Source organism: Salvelinus fontinalis, chromosome 23, assembly GCF_029448725.1.
Source record: "Salvelinus fontinalis isolate EN_2023a chromosome 23, ASM2944872v1, whole genome shotgun sequence".
Lineage (NCBI taxonomy): Eukaryota > Metazoa > Chordata > Actinopteri > Salmoniformes > Salmonidae > Salvelinus > Salvelinus fontinalis.
The window spans coordinates 34358989-34384691 of NC_074687.1; the positions used below are offsets into that span (position 1 = coordinate 34358989).

Genomic DNA, 25703 nt, shown 5'->3' on the forward strand with positions numbered 1-25703 from the left:
CCCCAAAACAGGATTGATTCTGCAGGTGGTGACCACAGACCAGTTCCTATGCTTCCTGGCTGATGTTTTGGTCACTTTTGAATGCTGGCGGTGCTCTCACTCTAGTGGTAGCATGAGACGGAGTCTACAACCCACACAAGTGGCTCAGGTAGTGCAGTTCATCCAGGATGGCACATCAATGCGAACTGTGGCAAAAAGGTTTGCTGTGTCTGTCAGCGTAGTGTCCAGAGCATGCAGGCGCTACCAGGAGACAGGCCAGTACATCAGGAGACGTGGAGAAGGCCGTAGGAGGGCAACAACCCAGCAGCAGGACCGCTACCTCCGCCTTAGTGCAAGGAGGTGCACTGCCAGAGCCCTGCAAAATGACCTCCAGCAGGCCACAAATGTGCATGTGTCAGCATATGGTCTCACAAGGGGTCTGAGGATCTCATCTCGGTACCTAATGGCAGTTAGGCTACCTCTGGCGAGCACATGGAGGGCTGTGCGGCCCCACAAAGAAATGCCACCCCACACCATGACTGACCCATCGCCAAACCGGTCATGCTGGAGGATGTTGCAGGCAGCAGAACGTTCTCCACGGCGTCTCCAGACTCTGTCACGTCTGTCACATGTGCTCATTGTGAACCTGCTTTCATCTGTGAAGAGCACAGGGCGCCAGTGGCGAATTTGCCAATCTTGGTGTTCTCTGGCAAATGCCAAACGTCCTGCACGGTGTTGAGCTGTAAGCACAACCCCCACCTGTGGACGTCGGGCCCTCATACCACCCTCATGGAGTCTGTTTCTGACCGTTTGAGCAGACACATGCACATTTGTGGCCTGCTGGAGGTCATTTTGCAGTGCTCTGGCAGTGCTCCTCCTTGCACAAAGGCGGAGGTAGCGGTCCTGCTGCTGGGTTGTTGCCCTCCTACGGCCTCCTCCACGTCTCCTGATGTACTGGCCTGTCTCCTGGTAGCGCCTCCATGCTCTGGACACTACGCTGACAGACACAGCAAACCTTTTTGCCACAGTTCGCATTGATGTGCCATCCTGGATGAGCTGCACTACCTGAGCCACTTGTGTGGGTTGTAGACTCCGTCTCATGCTACCACTAGAGTGAAAGCACCGCCAGTATTCAAAAGTGACCAAAACATCAGCCAGGAAGCATAGGAACTGAGAAGTGGTCTGTGGTCACCACCTGCAGAACCACTCCTTTATTGGGGGTGTCTTACTAATTGCCTATAATTTCCACCTGTTTTCTATTCCATTTGCACAACAGCATGTGAAATTTATTGTCAATCAGTGTTGCTTCCTAAGTGGACAGTTTAATTTCACAGAAGTGTGATTGACTTGGGGTTACATTGTGTTGTTTAAGTGTTCCCTTTATTTTTTTGAGCAGTGTAATTTCATTTGTTTAACACTTATTTGGTTACTACGTGATCCCATGTGCTATTTCATAGTTTTGATGTCTTCACCATTATTATACAATGTAGAAAATAGTAAAAATAAAGAAAAACCCTGGAATGTGTAGGTGTGTCAAAACTTGTGACTGGTACTGTAACTCACTGTAAAAGAAGAGTTGTGAAGAAATGGCATAAACCAAAGGAAAGAGAGTTGTTATACTGATATGTATAGATATATTTATTTATTTCCCAGCATTTTTTTCTGAAACACTCCAAGAACAAGTAACAGGGAAAAATGTATGTCTGAAGAAATAGTGCGTGAACACTAGGCATTACTAATTATCTAAACATGTTTCTAATATCTCTACAGGACAGCACTACATCAACTACACTAATCTACAGGGGAGGTCAATCACTGACCATCAGACATCGTTTCAACATGTTACTTGCCCCTTGACCAAAGAAGAAAAAAAATACCCCAAAATATTGATGTGCACCCCCCAATCCAAAGGGGTAGTCGTTCAAAGAGTTGCCAAGTAATGTGCAAGATTATACAGCGCAATACATAAGATAGAATGGTAAGATTCCTGTGTACTGTTCATTGGCTTAAACTCCCTACCCGTTTAAAAAAGGCAAATATATTATAAAAAAATTCTTGCTTTACATCTGCAGATTGATTTTAGGATGCATTTATTTGTCATTTGGATTTAAATGTAAATAAATAGGTTTGTATGGAGAATGGCTCATTTTTAAGATTTCTTCATTGTTTTTGGAAAATTCGGCATTGAATGAAAAAGGAAAAGAAAACAGAATAAAAAATTAAAAAGACAATCAATTCCTGTTACAACTGACAAAGTAACAGAAAATACTTGTCTGAAGGGGGAAAAAAATGCCACTGCTAATCTACTTTTTAATACCATAACTATTCAATTTGTGAAACCAAATCAAAATCAGGCTCATTTTTCCATTTTTAGAAAAAAAGCACAAGAACCAAATATGCTAGCAAGACCGATGTCCATATTTTGCTGATTTGTTTTTCGTCTGTAGAGATACAAAAATGTAAACATTGCAAAATAAATAGTGGTAAAATGAGTAATCCAGGATCCGTGGTTCATGCTCATGATCCCAACAAACGTTTTTTTTTGCATTTTCACATGTACTATATATTGTTTGCATTTTTCAAGTGCAAAAGCATGATGTCAAATTTACTAGAATTCACGTAACAGAAAAAAATAAAACATACTAATGATACAAATATACTATCTTACAAAGGTAGTGATATTCCCAATTTACAAAATGTACATTTATAATATTGACAAGTTATAATTTTTTTGATATGCTCGATTCTGTATAGGTCCTTGTATACGCGTGCCCTCTGGTGGCTGGGGCTGGAGCTTGCGTTCTGTTTGTCACATTCACCGGTCTGAGCAGAATGGCGATGAGGGAGGAGGAAGGGAGTGGGTTATGTGACCTCCATTGGTACTGTGGTCTCTGATATGCCGTTCAAAGTATGTCTCTCAGGTTCGTGAGTATCCCTACAAAAATGAATAACTATAGTAATTCATTATTCAGATACATATGCCTGGAAAATGAAAACAAATGTATATCAGCCATTCTAAATGAAAAAACAAGAAATTAAGAATCTAGTAATTGCTGGACAGGTCAGAAGTAATGGACATACGGATACATATTCTGTGTGTTGATGTGGCACGTATGGACATTTAGTATGGACATACTAAAACACATACAACTGAAATGTATTCTGGTCTTACCTGGCCATGCTGCCGATGGCAGAGGCGGGCGTCACCATGGCCACGCGGTCCAGGCTGCTGGCAGCCACGGTGGCCAGCTTTAAGGCAGACGGCGAGGGGGCAGAGGGTCTGGCGTTGTGTTGGTGGTGGGCAGGGGAGACAGCACTGCCGTGGCCCCGGTGGTTGGGCAGAGACTGAGGCGAGGAGGAGGTGGAGTGGGCAGGTAGCAGAGGGCCTCCGCTGGAGGAGGTAAGACCTGACCTGTCCAACCCTGTGCTGGTGGAGTGAAGAGGTCTGGAGGTCCCTGCAGGAGAGGTGATATGACACCGTCAAACCTGAGTAGGCCTATTACCTGAATAAGCACATACCTTACATGTAAATTAATGAGGTGGGATGGTCATTTAGCATCCCCCGATCAGAAACAATAAGTATTTTTTCAATCCTCCAATATTTGCCTCCACTATGGTACCCAACTACAATAGAATATCCGAGAGAAGTCCGTAGATTTAAAATGTATGACATTCTAATCTAGACGATATGTTCATCCAAAGCTCACCTGAAGGCTGGACAACCCCATTGACGCTGGTATTGTGTGATTTATTCTCATTGTTGACCTGGCCTGATGCACTGATCACAGCTGATGCCGCAAAATGGGCGCTAGCCGAGTCCAGAGTCTTCGATATGATGCAATCAGTGGAGCCAGAAGTCTACAACACAATATTAGTACAGTCTTTAGAATATAACACTGCCATTACATACATCAAAACATACATACACTGAGCTGTTTGCAACCTACCAACATATAAATGGATATGACAATGTTTTTTGCCCCACCTACTGGACCGAAGTCATTAGGAATTCTGTGTATATACAGTTATCTTTGAAGAGGTGAAAGACGGTGTGTGTACTTGTGTGTTTTGTCGCTCTGGCAGTGAGGAATGCTGCTGGGGAGGAGCAGCTTTCAGCTGCTGTTTCTGCATCTGGGCCAGAGCCTGCTGATGTACCTGGTACTGCTCCTCTGTGATGCCTCCTGTCAGTACAGGAGAATAGGAACAAGACCATCAGACAGACACGGAGAGAGATAGAGAGCGACAGAGAAAGAAAGAGAGACAGAGAGGGGGAAAGTACACAGCAAAAAGGGAGGGAAGATGAGCAGATGGAGAACTGTAGTAATCTTTGAAGGGAGGAAAATATGGCGAGGAGATGAAGACTGCATGGGTTACCACTCCCTAACACTAGGGGTCATAGTGGAGCAATACCAGAAAATACAGCTAGGAGTGAGTGAAGGCCACAACTGATTGACTGGAAGTTCCTTGAAGTGCAAACCCCCTAACAGTCTACGGTTCAGTGGCAGCCTTTCCACTTCCCTGCACAAATCATGTCTGACTGGGAGTTATGAATCAACACTTGCTGACAGTCCTGACAACAGTTACTGTTGAGAAACGTGATGACAGCCTGACAGGGGGCTGACAGGGAAAAAGAAAACCACCAAATACAAACAAACCCATCTGACCTGCCTATTTTCAATGGAGAACCAAATGTGTTCCAAAGCAGCACAATTAAAAAATACAGCCAACATGGAAACTAGGCCTATACAGTTAAATTATTTTTGGGACCGGCTTGGTTCCAACATATAAATGCAGAGGCTGATGTGAGATAGAAACGGAGGGGTGGACTTTAGAATCACCATGGGGTGGGGTTGAGGAGGAGCTTACCTTTGCAACTTCTCTTGGAGTGAACCAACAGCCCTCCAGACAACGTGGTATCCATGGAAGATCTGCCCGTCCTCGTGTCACCACTGCCGTCACCCTGGGTGGGCCTAGGTCTGAAACAGCGCCACCTCAGGGCCTGGATGTTGCTCACGATGTCTGCCAGTGAAGAGGCAGAGCCAGGCATATTTCTGTGGCTCTGTGGGGAGGGCCAGGGATCAGTAAGGTCTGGGGCACAAGGCCTGGTGAAGGAGCAGGATGTGGCGACGGCTGAGTCCAGCTGCTTTAATGCGCTGTCCAGGTCTGATGAAGCCCGATCCAACAGGATCCTGAGGAGAGGGGGAATTTGTGGAATCTTAGTGACAATTCAATCAGATTCCATTCAGAGAAATCACAATGTGAGTTAACATGTATCATTGGCCCTTAATAAAACAACAGAATACCTAACCAAAAAGGAGATAGATAGGTGGATGATAAGAGGAGTTGGTTACCTGCCACCCCGCCCCACCCTCCTGCGTGCCAGTCCCACACAGCGTTGGGGTACAGAGAGGGCGGTAAGGGAGTGACGGTGACGCAGGGCATCTAGCCCTGCTAGCTCAGGGTGATCCCACAGAAGGCCAGAGCTCTGGTCCACAAAGGGCTGTAAAGACAGGCAGAGGAAACAGTTACTAATTTAGGCTACCTACAGCACAGTATCATACAGACAGGACCAAATACCACCTCACCCACAGACTAGACCCAATATCACAATATTGCCAGACCAATAACAGGGGTCGCATTAACACAGGATATTGCATTTTCATGTAGAAAAGAAATGCTAAAATGCTTCTAATTGTAAATTCTGCTCAGATTCAGTCAGGGTTGGCTCCAAATCACGAATTCAAAAGGAATAATTTTGTGCTTCAGTTGCACTTCTCAATTTAGCCTTTTGATTTGAACATTTGAAAAGCTTTGGTGTGTATTAGGCTATTTGATTTAATGTATAAATGTTACAGAACTTTGGCTTCACTAATAAATATGTTGAAATAGAAACCGATCATTTGGTTCTGTCTTTAGTCCTTTTTTATATAGACTTTTTCTATGGTGTTATCGACAGTATGTTTGTTTATTCCATGTGTAACTCTGAGTTGTTGTTTGTGTCGCACAGCTTTGCTTTATCTTGGCCAGGTCGCAGTTATAAATGAGAACTTGTTCTCAACTAGCCTACCTGGTTAAATAAAGGTGAAAAAAAGGGTATATGGAATAGGATATAGGCCAAATGTGATAGTCTGCCTGTAACCAACCTAAATAGGCCTATAACTCCATTCTTATTCTATTCAGAGTTTAGAGGAAATCAAATAGGAAATTATCTATTATCAGGCTGGTTAATGTGATGCATGTCTGTTGAATTTGGAAAAACCCACCCGCACACAGGCCCCGCATCAACTACTCAGCCAGCCAGGAGTCGTTCCTGCGTTGCGGCCGTGGCATACAGCATACTTTCTACTCAACGGTACATGCTAAATAGAATGTGGCGATGAGCACATAGTATGCAGTTTAAGTATGTCATAAACTATCATGGGGATTCGGACACGGCCATTATTGACTTTCAATATAAAACGCAGGTGAAATGGTATAAAACGCAAACTAAATTGTTTAAAACACAGATTTTTTTCATGGTCTACGTTTTGAAAATGCAGATTTCTGGAAGCAAATACCCCCCTGTAATAATGTGTGGAATCGGAACTGAATGTGAGAGAATATATTTTAATTGCACTTCTGATTGCAGTGAGACTCACAGCAAGGTAGTGACAGCCTGCTTTCCTTCTGAAGGCAAATGCACCATCTGGATCATTCTCCTCATCTGGTTCTGATGGTGGAGACTGAAAGAGACAAAAAAACAAGACTTCAAAATACATACTTGCTCACAAACCAAATAAGACAATGTATGAACTTCACTATGATACGGTCATCAGGACCCTGTTCTCAGAGGTACTGACCAGTGGGTAGTCCTCCTCCTCCTCTCCAGAGCTGTGGAAGTCATACTGTTTAATATCGGCCTTGTTAACGATGTGCTGGCGCTTGGTGGGCCTGCCAGGGCGGCACAGGGGGTCCCGCCTGGCGTACTTCTTCTTTGGTCTGACAAAGTCAAAGGGATCCTCCTTCTTCGCCGAGACGTGATGGTGCCCATGGTGCTGGAGACTACCGGACTTGTGCATCTGAAAGAGAAATATCATGGAATTAGACGTTGTGAAGTGTCAAGAGCCAGACAGACAAGATTTATTCATGGTAAAATGTCCAGAGTTAAGAGGTCATTGCTGCATTCAAGTTCTTGAAACGTAATCAGTGTGCTGCCGGTGCATCCTGCAGTATCCCCTCTTCTGAACTGCTTCAATGTCAAACGTAAAAACATCAGATAAAAGTTGAGGTAATGTTATGGTTGATATAAGCCCTTATATTACCTTGATCTCAGCTTTATGGTTATGGCGGTTCCCGTTCGTTAGAGTGATTGGAGCAGTGTAGACGGGCTTCTCAGCCAGAGGGACCGTCACCTCACTGAGGACTTCACCCGTAAAGTCACCCATCTGATATCTACATGGAAACAACAGACAAATAAGAGGAACACATTCATTCAGTGCCTTGCAAAAGTATTCATCACCCTTGACGTTTTTCCTATTTTGGTGCATTACAATGTGTAATTTAAATGGATTTTTATTTGAATTTCATGTAATGTACATACAAGTTTAAATTGGTGAAGTGAAATAAAAATAAAATTGTTAAATAAAAAACGGAAAAGTGGTGCGTGCGTATGTATTCACCCCCTTTGCTATGAAATCCCTAAATAAGATCTATGCAACCAATTACCTTCAGAAGTCACATAATTAGTTAACTTCTTTGTTATAGGTGGCAGCATTTTCACTTTTGGATGAATTGTGTGCCCATAGTGAACTGCCTCCTACTCTGTCCCAGATGCTAAAATATGCAGAGCATTATTACTATTGGATATAAAACACTGAAGTTTCTAAAACTGTTTGAATGATGTCTGTGAGTATAACAGAACTCATATGGCAGGCAAAAACCTGAGAAAAAATCCAAACAGGAAGTGAGAATTCTGAGGCTGGTCGATGTTCAACTCATCGCCTATTAAATTCCCTGTAAGATATGGATCTGTTTGCACTTCCTACGCCTTCCACTAGATGTCAACAGTCGGTAGAACGTGGAATGAAGCCTCTACTGTGATGTTGAGCCGGATGGGAGGTGTTTCAGTCATTGGTCTGGCAGAATGCCAGTTCCTGGTCACGCGCATTCCAAACGATATCGTCTTGCTTTCCATAACTTCTGGAGACACAAAGGAATTCTCCGGTTGGAACGTTATTGGATAGTTATGATAACATCCTGAAGATTGATTCTCTACTTAGTTTGACCAGTTTATTCGACCTGTTATATAACTTTTTGAAGTTTCCGTCCGAGTTCGCCTGCATCTGCGCGAGCGTTTGGACATGTGCACTAAACATGCTAGCAAAAGTAGCTACTTAGACATAAGTAATGGACATTATCGACCAAAACAACGATTTATTGTGGAACTAGGATTCCTGGGAGTGTATTCTGATGAAGATCAAAGGTAAGGGAATATTTATGATGTAATTTCGTATTTCTGTTGACTCCAACATGGCGGAGAAATGTTGTTATATCTGAGCCCTGTCTCAGATTATTGCATGGTGTGCTTTTTCCGTAAAGTTTTTTTGAAATCTGACACAGCGGTTGCATTAACCTCTAACGCCTCACAAACCCGGATCCGGGAGCACCCCCATCAAAAAAGCTGACTAGCATAGCCTAGCCTAAAGCCACAGGGATATCATATAATAAAATGTTCATGAAATCACAAGTCCAAGACACCAGATGAAAGATACACATCTTGTGAATTCAGCCATCATTTCTGATTTTTTAAATGTTTTACAGGGAAGACACAATATGTAAATCTATTAGCTAACCACGTTAGCAAAAGACACCACTTCTTTACTCCACCATTTTTTTACTCCATCAGTAGCTATCACAAATTCGACCAAATAAAGATATAAATAGCCACTAACCAAGAAACAACTTCATCAGATGACAGTCTGATAACATATTTATTGTATAGCATATGTTTTGTTAGAAAAATTTGCATATTTCAGGTATAAATCATAGTTTACCATTGCAGCCACTATCACAACTCTCACCAAAGCGACTAGAATAACCACAGAGACCATTGTGTATTAGCTAATTACTCATCATAAAACATTTCTTAAAAATACTCAGCGTACAGCAGATGAAAGACACAGATCTTGTGAATCCAGACAATATTTCAGATTTTCTAAGTGTTTTACAGCGAAAACACAATATAGCGTTATATTAGCTTACCACAATAGCAAACATCACAACAGCATTGATTCAAGGCAAAAATAGCGATAACGTATAAACCACCAAAATATATAAATTTTCACTAACCTTCTCAGAATTCTTCAGATGACAGTCCTATAACATCATATTACACAATGCATATAGAGTTTGTTCGAAAATGTGCATATTTAGCGGCACAAATCGTGCTTATACAATGAGAAGTGTCCAAAACCTCAAGCAATCTGTCCGGCGCCATCTTGGAGAGGCACCTATTCTAATCGAAAACTATTCCTAAACTTGACTAAAAAAATACAGGTTGGACAGCAATTGAAAGACAAATTAGTTCTTAATGCAATCGCTGGGTTACATTTTTAAAATTAACGTTACTTCAAGCATACAGCGAGCGCTAAAGCGAGACCGCACCATAATTCATGGCGGAATTATTATTTGACATTTGTCAACATAAGTACGAATTAACAGCCTAAAGACTGCTTACTATTTGTTGAGCTTCCATCAGAATCTTGGGCAAGGTGTCCTTTCTCCAGAACAATCGTTGCTAGGTTGGAGAACGTCCTCTTCCACGTTGCAATTAGCAGTAAACAATAGCATGAGAGAGAGAGAGATACCCAACCCCCTAGAACGCCAGAAAATGAAATACCTGAAAATCGCAATATACTGACATAAACTGATATAACTCGGTTTAAAATAACAACATTATGATGTCTTTAACACATATATCGAATAAAAACAGAGCCGGATATATCTAAGAGCTAAAACAGGAGCTTCTAACACGACATGCCAAGATCCTCCCTGCGTCAGAGCGAAGAGTCAAAAGAGGGGACACCTCGTTTCCAAGCAATTTAAAGACTTTCAGATCTGCCTAGAGACTCCATTTCAAGTCCCTCTATTCGCTGACACCCAGGGGAATGCGTATGCAGTGCATCTCAACCAATAGAGGACAGGCAAATTAATAAACTGTTCTGGGAACAGTGAGCAGATTTCAGCATTTTCAAATCCTCATAGGACAATTGCTCTAAGTCCAGTTCTGTTTCACTCACAGACATAATTCAAACGGTTTTAGAAACTAGAGAGTGTTTTCTATCCAATAGTAATAATAATATGCATATTGTACGAGCAAGAATTGAGTACGAGGCAGTTTAATTTGGGCACTATTTTTTTCAATGGTGAAACAGCGCCCCCATATTGACAAGAAGTTTTAAGAACAAGTGTATCTTTAATTCTATGTAAAAAATGTATCTTTCACCAAAGTTTATGAGTATTTCTGTTATTTGACGTGGCTCTCTGCAATTTCTCAGGATATTTTGGAGGCATTTCTGAATATGGCGCCAATGTAAACCGAGATTTGTGGATATAAATATGCACATTATCAAACAAAACATATATGTATTGTGTAACAGGATGTCTTATGAGTGTCATCTGATGAAGATCATCAAAGGTTAGTGATACATTTTATCTCTATTTCTGCTTTTTGTGACTACTATCTTTGGCTGGGAAAATGGCTGTGTTTTTCTGTGGCTATGTACTGAGCTAACATAATTGTTTGGTGTGCTTTCGCCGTAAATCCTTTTTGAAATCAGACATGTTGGCTGGATTCACAACATGTGTAGCTTTAATTTGGTGTCTTTCATGTGTGATTTCATTTAAGATAGATTTTTAGTAATATATTTGAAATCGGCGCGCTACATTTTTTCTGGCTTTTGGCCAAGTGGGACGTTAGCGTCCTACATATCCCAGAGAAGTTAAATAAAGTCCACCGGTGTGCAATCTAAGTGTCACAGGATCTGTCACATGATCTCAGTATATATACACCTGTTCTGAAAGGCCCCAGAGTCTGCAACACCACCAACCAAGCAAGGGGCACCACCAAGCAAGGGGCACCACCAAGCAAGGGACACCATGTAGACCTAGGAGCTCTCCAAAATGTTGTGGAGAAGTATATAAAAAAATATCCGGAAACATCCCACAGGCAACATTAAATCCAATATTTAAAAAATTGAAAGAATATTGCACTACAACAAACCTGCCAAGAGAGGGCCGCCCACCAAAACTCACAGACCAGGAAAGGAGGGAATTAATAAGAGGCAACAAAGCGACCAAAGATAAACCTGAAGGAGCTGCAAAACTCCAAAGTAGAGATTGGAGTATCGGTCCATGGGACCATTTTAAGCTATACCCTCCACAGAGCTGGGCATTAAGGAAGAGTGTCCTCAAAAAAATTTGCAAACATGTTTGGTGTTTGCCAAAAGGCATGTGGGAGACTCCCCAAACATATGGAAGGTACTCTGGTCAGATGAGACTAAAATTGAGCTTTTTGACCATCAAGGAAAACACTATTTCTGGGATGAACCCAACACCTCATCACCCCGAGGACACCATCCCCACATTGAAGTATGGTGGTGGCAGCATCATGCTGTGGGGATGTTTTTCCTTTGGCAGGGACTGGGAAACTGGTCAGAACTGAAGGATGGCGCTAAATACAGGGACATTTGAGGGGAAACCTGTTTCAGTCTTCCAGAGATTTGAGACTGGGATGGAGGTTCAGATTCCAACAGGACAATGACCCTAAGCATACTGCGAAAGCAACACTTGAATGGTTTAAGGGGAAACATTTAAATGTCTTGGAATGGCCTAGTCAAAGCCCAGACCTCAATCCAATTGAGAATCTGTGGTATGATTTAAAGATTGCTGTACACCAGTGGAACCCATACAACTTGAAGGAGCTGGAGCAGTTTTGACTTGAAGAATGGGCAAAAATCCCAGTGGCTAGATGTGCCAAGCTTATAGAGACATACCCCAAGAGACTTGCAGCTGTAATTGCTGCAAACGGTGTCTCTATAAAGTATTGACTTTTGGGGGGGGGGGGGGGTGAATAGTTACACACGCTCAAGTTTTCTTGTTTTATTAACAAAAAATATGTTGTATCTTCAAAGTGGTAGGCATGTTTTGTAAATGATACAACCCCCCCAAAAATGTTTAATTGCAGGTTGTAAGGCAACAAAATAGGAAAAATGCCAAGGGGGTGAATACTTTTACAAGCCACTGTACAGGGTAAAAAAGACAGATGGGAGGGAAAAAAGGCAGCAATTTGCAGTAATTTGTCCATTCATATTGACTGACAGTACTCATCAACAACATGTAAGGACAGGCTGTTCTCTTTTAGCACGAGGACTAGAAGAAGTGTGTTACAGTGTTAGAAACTAAGTGAGAACTGCAATATAGGGCTCCTGAGTGGCACAGCGGTCTAAGGCACTGCATCTCAGTGCTAGATTCGTCATTACAAAACCTAACCATGGTTCAATTCCAGGCTGTATCACAACCCGGCCGTGATTGGGAGTTCCCACAGGGCGGCGCACAATTGGCCCAGTGTCGTCCGGGTTAGGGTTTGGCCCGGGGTAGGCCGTCATTGTAAATAAGAATTTGTTCTTAACCAACTTGCCTAGTTAAATCAAATAAATTACTTATAGCACTCAGCATGACCTCTAGTCTGCTCTGACACAGGAACCCCTGCTGGGTTACACCATGTAACACTAATAAGACACTGGCTACAATCACACACACATAAGAAACAGGGCAAACAATCTCACACACATACCGGCTACCATCCCTCTAACCCTCCCCCCAATGCTTTTAAGGCTCACCTTTTCTCCACCACCTCCAGTGTGAGGTGCAGCAGCTCTCTCTTGCTCTTCTCCCTCCTCTTGATCATCTCCAGGATGGTGACCGTGCGGCTGAACTCCCTCCGGAGCTTCAGCATCTTTTCATAGGACGCCTCGTCATTCTTACGGTTCTGAACAAGAGAGAGACACGGTCAAACAACTATACAAACCCTCAGGATCATCAAGCCGACATAGAGGCAGACTTGCCAACCGTAAAGAATTTAAGAGTACCACCGGTACACACTACACACTTTCTAGGTGAAATTTAGGGGTAATGAGTGAAAATGTAAACTGGCCTGAATAAAAAATTCAGAATAATTCAATTACAGGATGCAATGCAGTAGTCTAGCTTACTGTTGGCTATCTGGAATATCAAACAACTGAACTAGGCCTGTATGAGCTGGTTTCAGATCTCCATCCCTGATCTCATCCATCAGGTCTGACTACTATTCATTCAACATGTTTTGTTGTCACTATTATCACATCATTAGCAGCCAAATACTGTTGACATGCAGCTATTTCAAGAGGACAGATCAAGAGCTGATTAATTAAGATAGGCCTACTAATCTTTAACAGTCTAAAATAACTTCCCGTGAAGGACGGTTTTTAGCGGAACAGCTCTCTCTGCCATGTCTGTTTCCATGCACGCAGTGACGCACAATGAACCACCGCAACACTGCACGCTTCTTTGCTCGTCAATGCAGTCGTGCCTTCTACCGTTGCTTAGATCAAAGCTTGTGCGGGCAAGAAAGTGTGCTCGCCTAGTTGACTATGGAGCTAACTACCTTTGTCTTAATGACACCTTAGCTAAGACGCTAACAATGAAATAATAGTGGTTGTGCTTAACCAACACATACAATTTTGGAACATGTATTAAGCAAACAGTTTGTTCTCCATTTCCCCTACCCTTTTCCTCACACATCAGTTGTATCAACAGATGAAGTGGAGAGCTGCCATCAAGCTCGAGGGAGAAAAATAGTACTACGACGACTTTTTGTCTCCTCGCCCAAGTCCTCTGATTGGCTCAGCTCCACTATGTGCCAACTCAAAGCCTATTTTTGGGAATTTTTTTGTACCAGCGTACTTTGAGCTCAAATTGCATGCATGGTACACAAAATACCTGCAGGTTAGTAGGTCTGCAGAGGTCCTGACTGAGTTAGGGTACAGAGATATTCATAACATTTTTTGGAGAGCACATCAATGGGGCGTATAGGAGTTAACTTCTTGCAACTATAGGGGGTGCTGTTTCAAATTAGCATAATTGTCTCTACAGATTAAACTGCCTAGTACTCAATTCTTGCTCGTACAATATGCATATTATTGTTATTATTGGATAGAAGACACTCTCTAGTTTCTATAGCCGTTTGAATTATGTCTCTGAGTGAAACAGAACTCATTCTTACGGCACTTTTCCTCCCAGTGTGTGAGATTTAGACATCTTGGCCTCTGGTTCCAGATCAGTTTTAAAAGTCTCTGTTAATCCTATGAGATACAAACACTGCCCACGCCTTCCTCTAGATGTCAGTAAGTGGTGACAATTTGAATGGAGTCGATTGCGCAATCATTGGCTCTATAAAATGACAAAATACCGGAAGTAGCCTTCCTTTGGACACTGCGCTCAACGCGAGAAGGATATCTGACTGGCCTTTTTCCAAGCATTGGTTTAGCCAGTAATATAGCGTCGGTCATATTTTTACTTGTTATAGGTGTTAGAAACATCATAATGTAGTTAATTTAAACCGTTTTATAGCAATTTATATCCGTTTAGTGTGATTTTGAGGCATTGCTTTGTAATAGACTTTGAAGCTCCGGGCACGTTTCGGGGTCCCGGTCGTACGTTAGTGGGCATTTCGACGGACAAGTGGACATCTTTCGACCAAAAGAAGATTAGACCCAAGAAAGGATTCATTGTCCAAGATTCTGATGGGAGAACAGCTCATAGTAAGAACAATTTATGATGATAAATCGTGTTTCTGACGATAAATGTTAAACGTTTATGCCGCCATCTTGTTTGCTATAGCTTCACTTGGCGCAACCTGTATTGAAAAGTAAGGATAATTTAAAAAATGTAATTCCGCGATTGTATTAAGAATTAAATTGTCTATCAATCTCTGTCCACCCTGTATTTTTTAGTCAAGTTTATGAGTATTTATGTATAAGACTAGATCACTGTCTAATATGGTGCAGGACATTTTTTGACCAGCTGAGCTACTTTTGTCATTGTCTAACCATGATTTTGGTGGCTAAATATGCACATTTTCGAAGAAACTCTCTATGTATGTTGTAATATGATGTTACAGGAGTGTCATCTGAATAATTCTGAGAAGGTTAGTGAAAAAATTAATATATTTTGGCGATGATTACGTTATCGCTCTCTTTGGCTAGAATCAATGCTCTGTTAATGTTTGCACATGTGGTATGCTAATATAACAATTTATTGTGTTTTCGCTGTAAGACACTTAGAAAATCTGAAATATTGTCTGTATTCACAGGATCTGTGTCTTTCGATTAGTGTATGCTGTGTATTTTTACGAATGTTTGATGATTAGTAATTAGGTAATACACGTTGCTCTATGTATTTATTCTAGTCTAGTTGTGACGGTGGGTGCAATTGTAAACTATGATTTCTACCTGAAATATGTACATTTTTCTAACAAAACCTATCCTATACCATAAATATGTTATCAGACTGTCATCTGATGAGGTTTTTTCTTGGTTAGTGGCTATCAATATCTTAGTTTAGCCGAATTGGTGATAGCTACTGGTGTTGAGAGAAAATGGTGGACAAAGAAAAATTGTGATTTTTGCTAACGTGTTTAGCTAATAGATTTACATATCTTGTCTTCCCTGTAAAACATTTTAAAAATCTGAAATGGTGGCTTTATTCACAGGATCTGTATCTTTCATTAGGTGTCTTGGACTTGTGATTTAATGATATTTAGATGCTACTATTTAATTGTGACGCTATGCTAGCGATGCTAATCAGTGGGGGGGGGGTGCTCCCGGACCCGGGGTAGAGGCCCGTGAAAGGTTAAGATTATTGTGCCAGTAACCGAAAGGTCACTGAATCAAATCCCCGAGCCGACTAGGTGAAAATCTGTCGTTGTGCCCTTGAGTAAGACACTTAACCCTAATTGTGCTTGTAAGTCACTCTGGATAAGAGCATCTGCTAAATGAGTAAAATGTAAATGGGACTAACATGAAACAAATTACTTGCAACACAATGATAAATTAAATTGTACAAGGCTCCAAACCTTGAAAGAATAGACAATTATTGCCCGATACTGAAACTGCATCTAATCGAAGTGTGAGGGGACACACTTTCAGTCCAAGCCATGTGATTCTCCTTTCTCACCTTCCTGGTCTGCATCTTCTCTGTGCGTCGTCTGAAGGCCACATAGGCGTCGTTGTTGGTGGAGCCGTCTCTCTTCTCCTGCTTGATGAGGGGGATGAGCGACGGGCCTTGGCAGTGCTTCCTCTTCCTCACCCAGTAGTCGTACACTGACTTCAGGAGGTAGTCATCCTCGTTCAGTAGCAGTTTGGCCTCTGTGATAGTAACCAGCTGTGAGCATACAGAGATGGAAGTTTAGTTAATTACAGTGTTTCCTTGATTATTTTCCAGAGCAAAGCCTCTTAAAGCAACATTACATCCAGGCCCTCTGGCATTAAAACGGTAAATCTTCTATTAGCACAGAGAAGCTCTCTTGATAACTGCTGCTGGTCTAGATGGAGGGTGTTATGTTACCTGGTTTGCGCTGGCTTTCTCCAACCTGTCTACCATGGTCTCAAACTGTATGGGTTTGATCTCCATCTTGCGGTTGAGCCTGTTGAGGAGGGTCTCATCCTCTGAGTCCATGTCATAGTCTGGCTGCTCATTATCCAGACCCAGGGCTATGAGAAGAGAAAGAGGATCAGATTAGGTCAGAAAAAAGGTCTTCTTGGTGCAAATTCATTAGTGTAGGGCCTCTAATTGATTACAGCTGGTTGGCTGAGGACAGATTTCATCTTGTGAAAGTGATTTTGTAACAACTTACATCAATTGCTCTATAACAGGGGTGCTCAAACTTTTGGGCTTGGTGGGCCCCCAAAAATCTTAGTGTTGGGCCGAACAAACAGACATCTACTTAGAAATATAAAAAATGTAAACCATAGCTTAGGGTCTTGAAACAAGGGCTTTTTAGAAATCATAAAATCACACTTCAAACAACCCAATTCTAGCCATTTACAGTGCATTCGGAAAGTATTCAGACCCCTTCATTTTGTTAAGTTACAGCTTTATTCTAAATTAGATGCATTTATTTTTTCTCAAACACCCCATAATTACAAAGAAAAAACAGTTTATTTTTTAAATAAACTTAAATATCACATTTACTTAAGTATTCAAGGAACTCTCTGTACTTTGCTCAGTTAGTTAATCTTTCCCTCAATCCTGACTAGTCTCGTGGGCATGATACTGCCAACACCATGCTTCACCGTAGGGATGGTATTGCCTAGGTGCGATACCAGGTTTCCTCCAGACGTGACACTTGGCACCCAGGCAAAATAGTTCAATCTTGGTTTCATCAGACTAGAGAATCTTGTTTCTCATGGTTTAACTTCTTATGGCTGCAGGGGGCGTATTGAAAAACTGGAAAATATGTGCACATTTTCAAACGGCCTCTTAATCAATTTTTGCTCTTACAATATGCATATATTTACTACTATTGGATAGAAAACAGTCTCTAGTTTCTAAAAACGTTTGAATTATTTCTCTAAGTGGAACAGAACTATTTTTACAGCCCATTTCCTTCCGGAATTGAGATTTCCAAATGCGAGGTCTCTCTTTAAGAGCTTGTCTATAAAAGGGCATGTTACTTAGGACTGTAGAAACACGTCATACGCCTTCCTCTGGGTGTCATGCGGAAGTGAGAGCAGAAAGGACTTGAATATCTCGTCTAGGGACTGAACACAACATCTTGGAGTGAGACCTGCGCACTTAATTTTTTTTTCTAGTCACGAAGTAGAACATGGACTCGGCTTCTGCACGACGCTCGTTAAAGGTGAATATGATCTCTGGCTTCGATATTATTTGATACATGTCACAAAATCATCCTAAAGTATGTTTTTTCAATATAGTTTAATTATATTATTGAAATTTATTCTGGACTTTAGACGTGATGCGACGCAAGAATTGTTTGAAGAAAGAGAGGTTAGCGCCGCACGGCCAGTGTGCTTGCTAATTCAAGAGGGAAATAGTTCGTTCTGGATTCCAAACAAAGACTGTACTGGACAATGGACCCCTTTACAACATTCTGATGGAATATCAACAAAGATAAGGACCCAATTTGGGATGCTTTTTCATATATCTGTCGAACTGTGCTATGCTACCGTTTGACTAGAATCAATGCTGCCGTGTGCTAGCTAATGTAGTAAGCTAATATAACGATATATTGTGTTTTCGCTGTAAAACACTTCAAAAATCGGAAATATTGGCTCTATTCACACGATCTTTGTCTTTCATTAGCTATCCACCATATATTTTTCTGAAATGTTTTATGATGTATAATTAGTAGTTGACGTTGGTGTCTGTATTTTCTCTGGCTACTCCCGTGCGATTTCAGACTGTAGCTATGATGGGAGCAGTAATGTAAAACTGATTTATAACTAAAATACGCACATTTTTTGAACAAAACATAGATTTATTGTGTAACATGTTATAGGACTGTCATCTGAGGTAGTTTTTTCTAGGTTATTTAGGTTGGTTCTAGGTTAGTTAGGTTGGCTTGTGCATGCTACTTGCATCCTACTTGTGCTGTGAAAAATGTCTGTCCTCTTTTTTATTTGGTGGTGAGCTAACATAAATATATGTGGTGTTTTCTCTGTAAAACATTTAAAAAAATCGGACATGTTGGCTGGATTGACAAGATGTTTATCTTTCAAATGCTGTATTGGACTTGTTAATGTGTGAAAGTTAAATATTAAAAAAAAAAATAGATTTTGAATTTCGCGCCCTGCACTTGAGCTGGATGTTGTCATAGGTGTACCGGCGTCGGGCTGCAGCCATAACAGGTTTTAAGACTACTTTTTGGCAAACTCCAGGCGTGCTGTCAGGTGCCTTTACCGAGGAGTGGCTTCCGTCTGGCCACTCTACCATAAAGGCCTGATTGGTGAAGTACTGCAGAGATGGTCGTCCTTCTGGAACGGTCTCCCATCTCCACAGCTCTGTCAGAGTGACCATCGAGTTTAGTCACCTCCCTGACCAAGGCCCTTCTCCCCCGATTCCGGGCGGCTAGCACTAGTTAGTCTTGGTGGTTCCAAACTTCTTCTAAACTGTTTTCTTGGCGAACTTCAATGCTGCAGACATTTTTTGGTACCTTTTCCCAGATCTGTGGCTCGACAATAAAAAAATAAATGAACCCATAAGGCTAATAACTTGAATGTTTCAAATGACTTAAAATATGGGAAAGGTAACAATTTGTATTTGCAGCAGTAAGTCACTGAAATGCATCAGAAAAGGTATTAGAAAGTTCAGGAAAACATTAGGGAAGCATGGAACTTGCAACACCAGGGTTGTGGGTTTGATTTCCACAGGGGACAAGTTCAAAAATGTAAAAATAAATATGCACTCACTACTGGATAAGAGCATATGCTAAATGACTAAAATGTAAATGTAAGGCAGAAGTGCCTACACCGTTTTGGGGAGCCCTAAGTGAGATAAGGTTGGGGGGCCCACCCACCTCATGGGCAAAACATTTTTAGCGATCCCCCTCTTGGCAGTGGATATTTTTTTTTTCAGTTTCACTTGGTAATTTCCTTCCATTCTACACATTTTGCCATGGGGCAGAGAAACTTTTTCAGTTTTAAAGTTAATTTCCTGCAATTGTACACATTTTGCAATGACTTATGCCATGTTCACATGATATCTGAGTGAGAATGACTAACAAGATCAATGTGGGGCCCTTGGACATGGGCACATGCCCTGCGTGCCCGGTAGGTAATTTGGTGATGATTACTACAAGGTTTAGACAGCTGGCTAGATTACCGTATCTAGCAATTACATTTATTTTAGTTGACATGGGCTAATTGAGTGACAGACATAAGTGGAACACTGCAGATGCACTACCAAATTTTGATATCGCACCTTCTGTATTCTACTTTTCTAATTCTCAACAATAAGTTGAGACCCCGACGAAGTTAGCAGAAAAATATAATAATTAAATAAATAAAATCGGAACCTTCTGGTGGGCCAAACCAAACGTTGTCCCAGTTTGGTCGCCCCTGCTCTACAACCTCTGCTGTCAGACAGCCAAAGATGTGGTAGCTTGATGGGCTGCTCAAAGATTCAATATTCAGATTTGGCAAGCGACATTTCAGAAACCATTTGATGGCTTGTCAACAGTTGTCCTCCGAGTGAATATGTGTGTGTTAGGGCTGGGCGATACAGTCAAGATATTATATCACTTTTATATATTATATCATTTAAAAAAAATTGGACGTATTTGACAGTATTTTTTGTTTTTGAAAAATAAAAGTTCTACATTTGCTTCATGAGAAGTAAGTGATCCTAGGGTGGCAACACATACATTCTAAATGATTTCAATTATTCTTTCTCCATTCTGATTGTTTTATACTGTTCAATTCAACTTCAACCAAAACAAATTTCATCACTTATCATTTCTGCATTTCCTGCACTCAATTGCAGTGGTGGAAAAAGTACCCAATTGTCATACTTGAGTAAAAGTAAAGATACGTTAATAGAAAATTACTCAAGTAAAATTGAAAGTCACCCAGTAACATCCTACTTGAGTAAAAGTTTAAAAGTATTTGGTTTTAAATATACTTAAGTATCAAAAGTACATTTAATTGATAAAATGTACTTAAGTATCAAAAGTAAAAGAATAAATAATTTCAAATTACTTATATTAAGCAAACCAGATGGCACCATTTTCTTTTTCTTATATTTACGGGGATAGCCAGGGGCACACTCCAACACTCGGACATAATTTACAAGCAAAGCACTTGTGTTTAATGAGTCCTCTAGATCAGAGGCAGTAGATGACAAGGGATGTTCTCTTGACAAGTGCATGAAATTGACTAAATTCCTGTCCTGCTAAGTATTCAAAGTACTTTTAGGTGTCAGGGAAAATGTATGGAGTGAAAAGTACAGTATTTTCTTTAGGAATGTGTGAAGTAAAAGTTGTCAAAAATAAATATAATAAAGTAAAGTACAGATACAAAAAAAAACCGACTTTAGTACTTGAAAGTATTTTTACTTAAGTACTTTACACCACTGTTCAATTGAGATCATTTCCACACTGCCATGTAGGGCTGCACAATATGTGCAAATAATCTAGGACTTATTTGAACCAAATTTTGCAATTGTGATTTGACTTACTATTCTAATTCTATAGTTAGAATATAATAGTGGGCACTTTGAAAACAGTGTTGTTTGAGATGACAACAAATTAAAAAGCCAGGGAGGAGTTGTGACAGGATAGGAACTAAAGTGTTGATTAGTGTTTCCTAGGGGACCCTATAAGTTTTGGCTACATTGCATGTTCTCTCTTAGCTACTTCATGTAGCTAACATATTCTAGCTTTGCATATTCCTCTTTGATTTAGAAGATACTGTTGCACAAACAACATGCTGATTTAGGTCTACACCATCACTGGTATTATAAGGCTGTATTAGCTAGCTAAGTTTGCTCTTACCCAGTACATTTATTAGCTAGCTATTAGCATTATCAGCTAACAATTAGTGTCTCAAGATTTAGGGCAACTTGCTAAGAAAAGACAAACTAATAGTGTCATTATAGAACGCTAGTGGATTTATATTAAGAAGCAAAGTGAATACAGCATTGTTGTCATCAACATTGTTGCATGTGCTGCATTGACCATGCAGGCTGAAACCAAGTGTCTCATGGTTGAGGAACATCAAATACGCTCCTTGCGTGACAGGGGGCGTGGCTAGGTCTGTGAGGAAAGTGGCACGGAGAGAAAGAGCGGAGAGCGATGACTCAAGTAGCAAAGTAAACTATAAAAATTGACATTACACACGGAGTACCATATTTAACAAACATTCAAATACCGGTATAGAAGTAAAAACCCAAACCGGTCCCTGCATCAATACCGGTATATCATAAAATACCGGTATATCATACAGTATACCACCCAGCCCTAGTGTGTGTGAGAGTTGGATGGGAGGGGGAGTAGCCTACAGAAGCTGCTGCCAAGAAAATGCTACTCACGCTGGATGTGGAAGAGCTGTTTGGGGATCCTGAGCTCTCCTTTATAGAGACGGTCGTAGTAAGTGATGTTGCTCTCCGCCTCTGGCACCGGGATGACCATGGTCTCCTTCTTTTCCCTGAAAACCGACTGAGCAGAGATGGCCCTCTGGAGATGGTGCTCCTGAGGGAGAGAAAGATTGACATGTTTAGAAAACCTGTATTGGCACAATTCAGACAAAAAGAGACAGAGTCTATTAGAGGGCGAGAGGAAGAGAGCGAAGGAGACATTGAGAGAGGGAGTAAGGGAGAGAAGAGGTAGAAAGAAGAGTGAGCAGAAAGCTTGATCCTGTGTTTACTTAATAGTAAAAACCTACTAGGACAAGTACATGGTAACAGAATGATGCTGAGAATCAGATTTAACTTTAAAACATATCAAACAAAAACCAATGCAGATACAAAGTTTGTTAACAGAATGATTGTGCGTTCATGATTGTGCTGTTTGCAATTATCGTTTTTTGTTTGACATACATTTTAAAGCGAAAGATCTGAGTCTCGGCAGCATTCTGTTACTTTGGAATTGGCCACTTTATCTTCAATCAAAAACTACCATGTTTGCATATCATGACAGCAAGGATGCCTTTCATATGCTGTACAGTCAGTAGACAAGACAGTCTCGTCAGCAAATACCCTGTATGGAATGGGTTCATAGGCTGCACAGGCAAACCAACAGCAGCCTCCTGCAACAACTTGAAAGGTGTAGGGCTCATTTTAGTGCTGTTGGACTGACTGCAGGCAATACTAAATCTGCACTGATCTAACAATAATACAGATCAAAGAGAAGTAGCTAGCTACATTAGTCTACAAGTGTGCCATGGCTCATTTATGGCGCCTTGGCTTCCTATCTGTCACCCACACATCTCCTGCTTAGTATTAGTACGTTAGCTAACGTTACTTTCTTAGTGAAAAGAGACGCATTGGCCTCTAAGACAAGTAGCTAGGGACTATATTTGGTAAGCTAGTTAGCTAACTAGTTACTTCAGAAATATAAACGCAGAAAAAAAAAGAACCATCCCTTTTCAGGACCCTGTCTTTCAAAGATAATTCGTAAAAATCCAAATAACTTAACAGATCTTCATTGTAAAGGGTTTAAACATTGTTTCCCATGCTTGTTCAATGAACCATAAACAATTCATGAACATACACCTATGGAACTGTAAGACACTAACAGCTCACTTGGGCTCCCAAGTGGCGCAGTGGTCTAAGACACTGCATCTCAGTGCAAATCCAGGCTGCATCACATCCGACCGTGATTGGGAGTCCCATAGGGCAGCGCACAATTGGCCCAGCATCGTCCGGGTTTGGCCGGGGTAGGCCGTCATTGTAAATAAGAACTTGGTCTTAACTGACGTGCAGAGTTAAATAAAAGGTTCAATATATTTTTATTAAAATTAAGGTCACAGTTTTGAAAACTTAGGACACTGAAGAGGCCTTTCTAAACACCAAAAGAAAGATGCCCAGGGTCCCTGCTCATCTGCGTGAACGTGCCTTAGGCATGCTGCAAGGCGGAATGAGGACTGCAGATGTGACCAGGGCAATAAATTGCAATGTCCGTACTGTGAGACGCCTAAGACAGCGCTACAGGGAGACAGGACGGACAGCTGATCGTCCTCGCAGTGGCAGACCACGTGTAACAAGACCTGCACAGGATCGGTACATCCGAACATCACACCTGCGGGACAGGTACAGGATGGTAAGAACAACAGCCCGAGTTCACCAGGAACGCGCAATCCCTCCATCAGTGCTCAGACTGTCCGCAATAGGCTGAGAGGCTAGACTGAGGGCTCGTAGGCCTGTTGTAAGGCAGGTCCTCACCAGACATTACCAGCAACAACCCATAGGCCCATAAACTTAACATGTGTAAATATTTGTATGAACATAAGATTCAACAACTGAGACATAATCTGAAAAAATTATACAGACACGTGACTAACATAAATTGAATAATGTGTCCCTGAACAAGGGGGGGGGGGTCAAAATCAAAAGTAAGTCATGGGCACAAAACCCACCGAACAAAACCAGACAGGACTGGCAAAAAGTGCTCTTCACTGACGAGTCGCGGTTTTGTCTCACCAGGGGTGATAGTTGGACTTGCGTTTATCGAAGGAATGTGCGTTACACTGAGGCCTGTACTCTGGAGTGGGATCGATTTGGAGGGTCCTCCATGGTCTGGGGTGGTGTGTCACAGCATCATCGGACTGAGCTTGTTGTCATTGCAGGCAATATCAACGCTGTGCGTTACAGGGAAGACATCCTCTTCCCTCATGTGGTACCCTTCCCGTAGGCTCATCCTGACATGACCCTCCAGCATGACAATGCCACCAGCCATACTGATCGTTCTGTGCGTGATTTCCTGCAAGACAAAGAGCCCGGATCTTAATCCCATTGAGCACGTCTGGGACCTGTTGGATCAGAGGGTGAGGGCCATTCCCCCCAGAAATGTCTGGAAACTTGCAGGTGCCTTGGTGGAGGAGTGGGGTAACATCTCACAGCAAGAACTGGCAAATCTGGTGCAGTCCACGAGGTGGAGATGCACTGTAATACTTAATGCAGCTGGTGGCCACACCAGATAGGACTTACTTTTGATTTTGACCCCCCCCCCCTTTGTTCAGGGACACATTATTCAATTTATGTTAGTCACATGTCTGTACAATTTTTTCAGATTATGTCTCAGTTGTTGAATCTTATGTTCATACAAATATTTACACATGTTAAGTTTGCTGAAAATAAATGCAGTTGACAGTGAGAGGACGTTCCTTTTTTTGCAAAGTTTATAAAATGTTGGATGAGAAAGCATTGACGGCAAGTTTGCTTAGTTTGTTACTACACCGCACGTTTGTTATCAATCGCAACATTGCGCAAGTCACAAATAAAATGTACGTAAAATCATTTACGTCAGTAGTCGAAGAAAGCACTACCAATCATCAGCAAACCTAGTCATTTACGCTATGAGAGTATACATGGCGTAAAGACTACGATTTGCTACGCAACGAGCGTGAAATGACGGGACCTCAGCATAAATAAACAAACATACGTACAAAATGTTGCGTAAATACATCAAGAATACAATCGCACTACTGTGCACATTAAATCATTTTAAGATTTCTAAATGTAAACATTTTCTTACCGATTCTTCTTCTTTTTCCATCCCCGTAGGCATCTGCGGCACAGCCCGGTTGATCGAAACGCAGTCATTTAGGTCTGGAAGGTCTTTGTTGCGGTATATGGGGAGAGGTTTGGCGGCGTCTAGCGCTCGCGCTCGGAACGATAGTTTACTCATTGTTTGCCCCTATCGCACTCACATAGAACGCGAAGGAAACATGTATCCCGCCAGAATTCGCTAAGAAAATCGGTATAAATCCACAAGGGACTCGGTTGATTTCACAATAGTAGGATTCATTGGTAACCATTCGGTCGAAATCAAATGCGAAAAGCCATTTCTGGTCGAGTTTAACTGGATTTAGAAGCTATTTTTCTCGGGTGATCCACTCCCAGTGCCATGAAAAACATGGCGGACATGTCCACAGCGCCTGAGCAATCCCGACAGCCAGCGCGAGACATCTGAA

At 41.6% G+C, this 25703-nt stretch overlaps 1 protein-coding gene across 2 annotated transcripts; it reads right to left on the reverse strand.

Moving 5' to 3' along the window:
- Nucleotides 1-1590: 1590 nt before the first annotated feature.
- On the reverse strand, nucleotides 1591-25677 carry LOC129821186 (enhancer of polycomb homolog 2-like). Of its 2 annotated transcripts, none has more exons than XM_055878544.1 (14): nucleotides 25265-25677; nucleotides 22102-22261; nucleotides 16621-16766; nucleotides 16231-16437; nucleotides 12858-13006; nucleotides 7281-7410; nucleotides 6819-7037; nucleotides 6618-6701; nucleotides 5331-5479; nucleotides 4846-5168; nucleotides 4039-4160; nucleotides 3687-3837; nucleotides 3152-3434; nucleotides 1591-2914 (listed from the first exon to the last, which is right to left on the reverse strand). In XM_055878544.1, exons 1-14 carry the CDS (start codon nucleotides 25415-25417, stop codon nucleotides 2842-2844), a joined length of 2349 nt encoding a protein of 782 aa, XP_055734519.1. In that variant the 5' UTR covers nucleotides 25418-25677; the 3' UTR covers nucleotides 1591-2841. The 2 variants fall into 2 exon arrangements, with proteins under 2 accessions (XP_055734519.1, XP_055734520.1); XM_055878545.1 differs by having other exon boundaries at nucleotides 2842-2930.
- Between the last annotated feature and the right edge of the window lie 26 nt (nucleotides 25678-25703).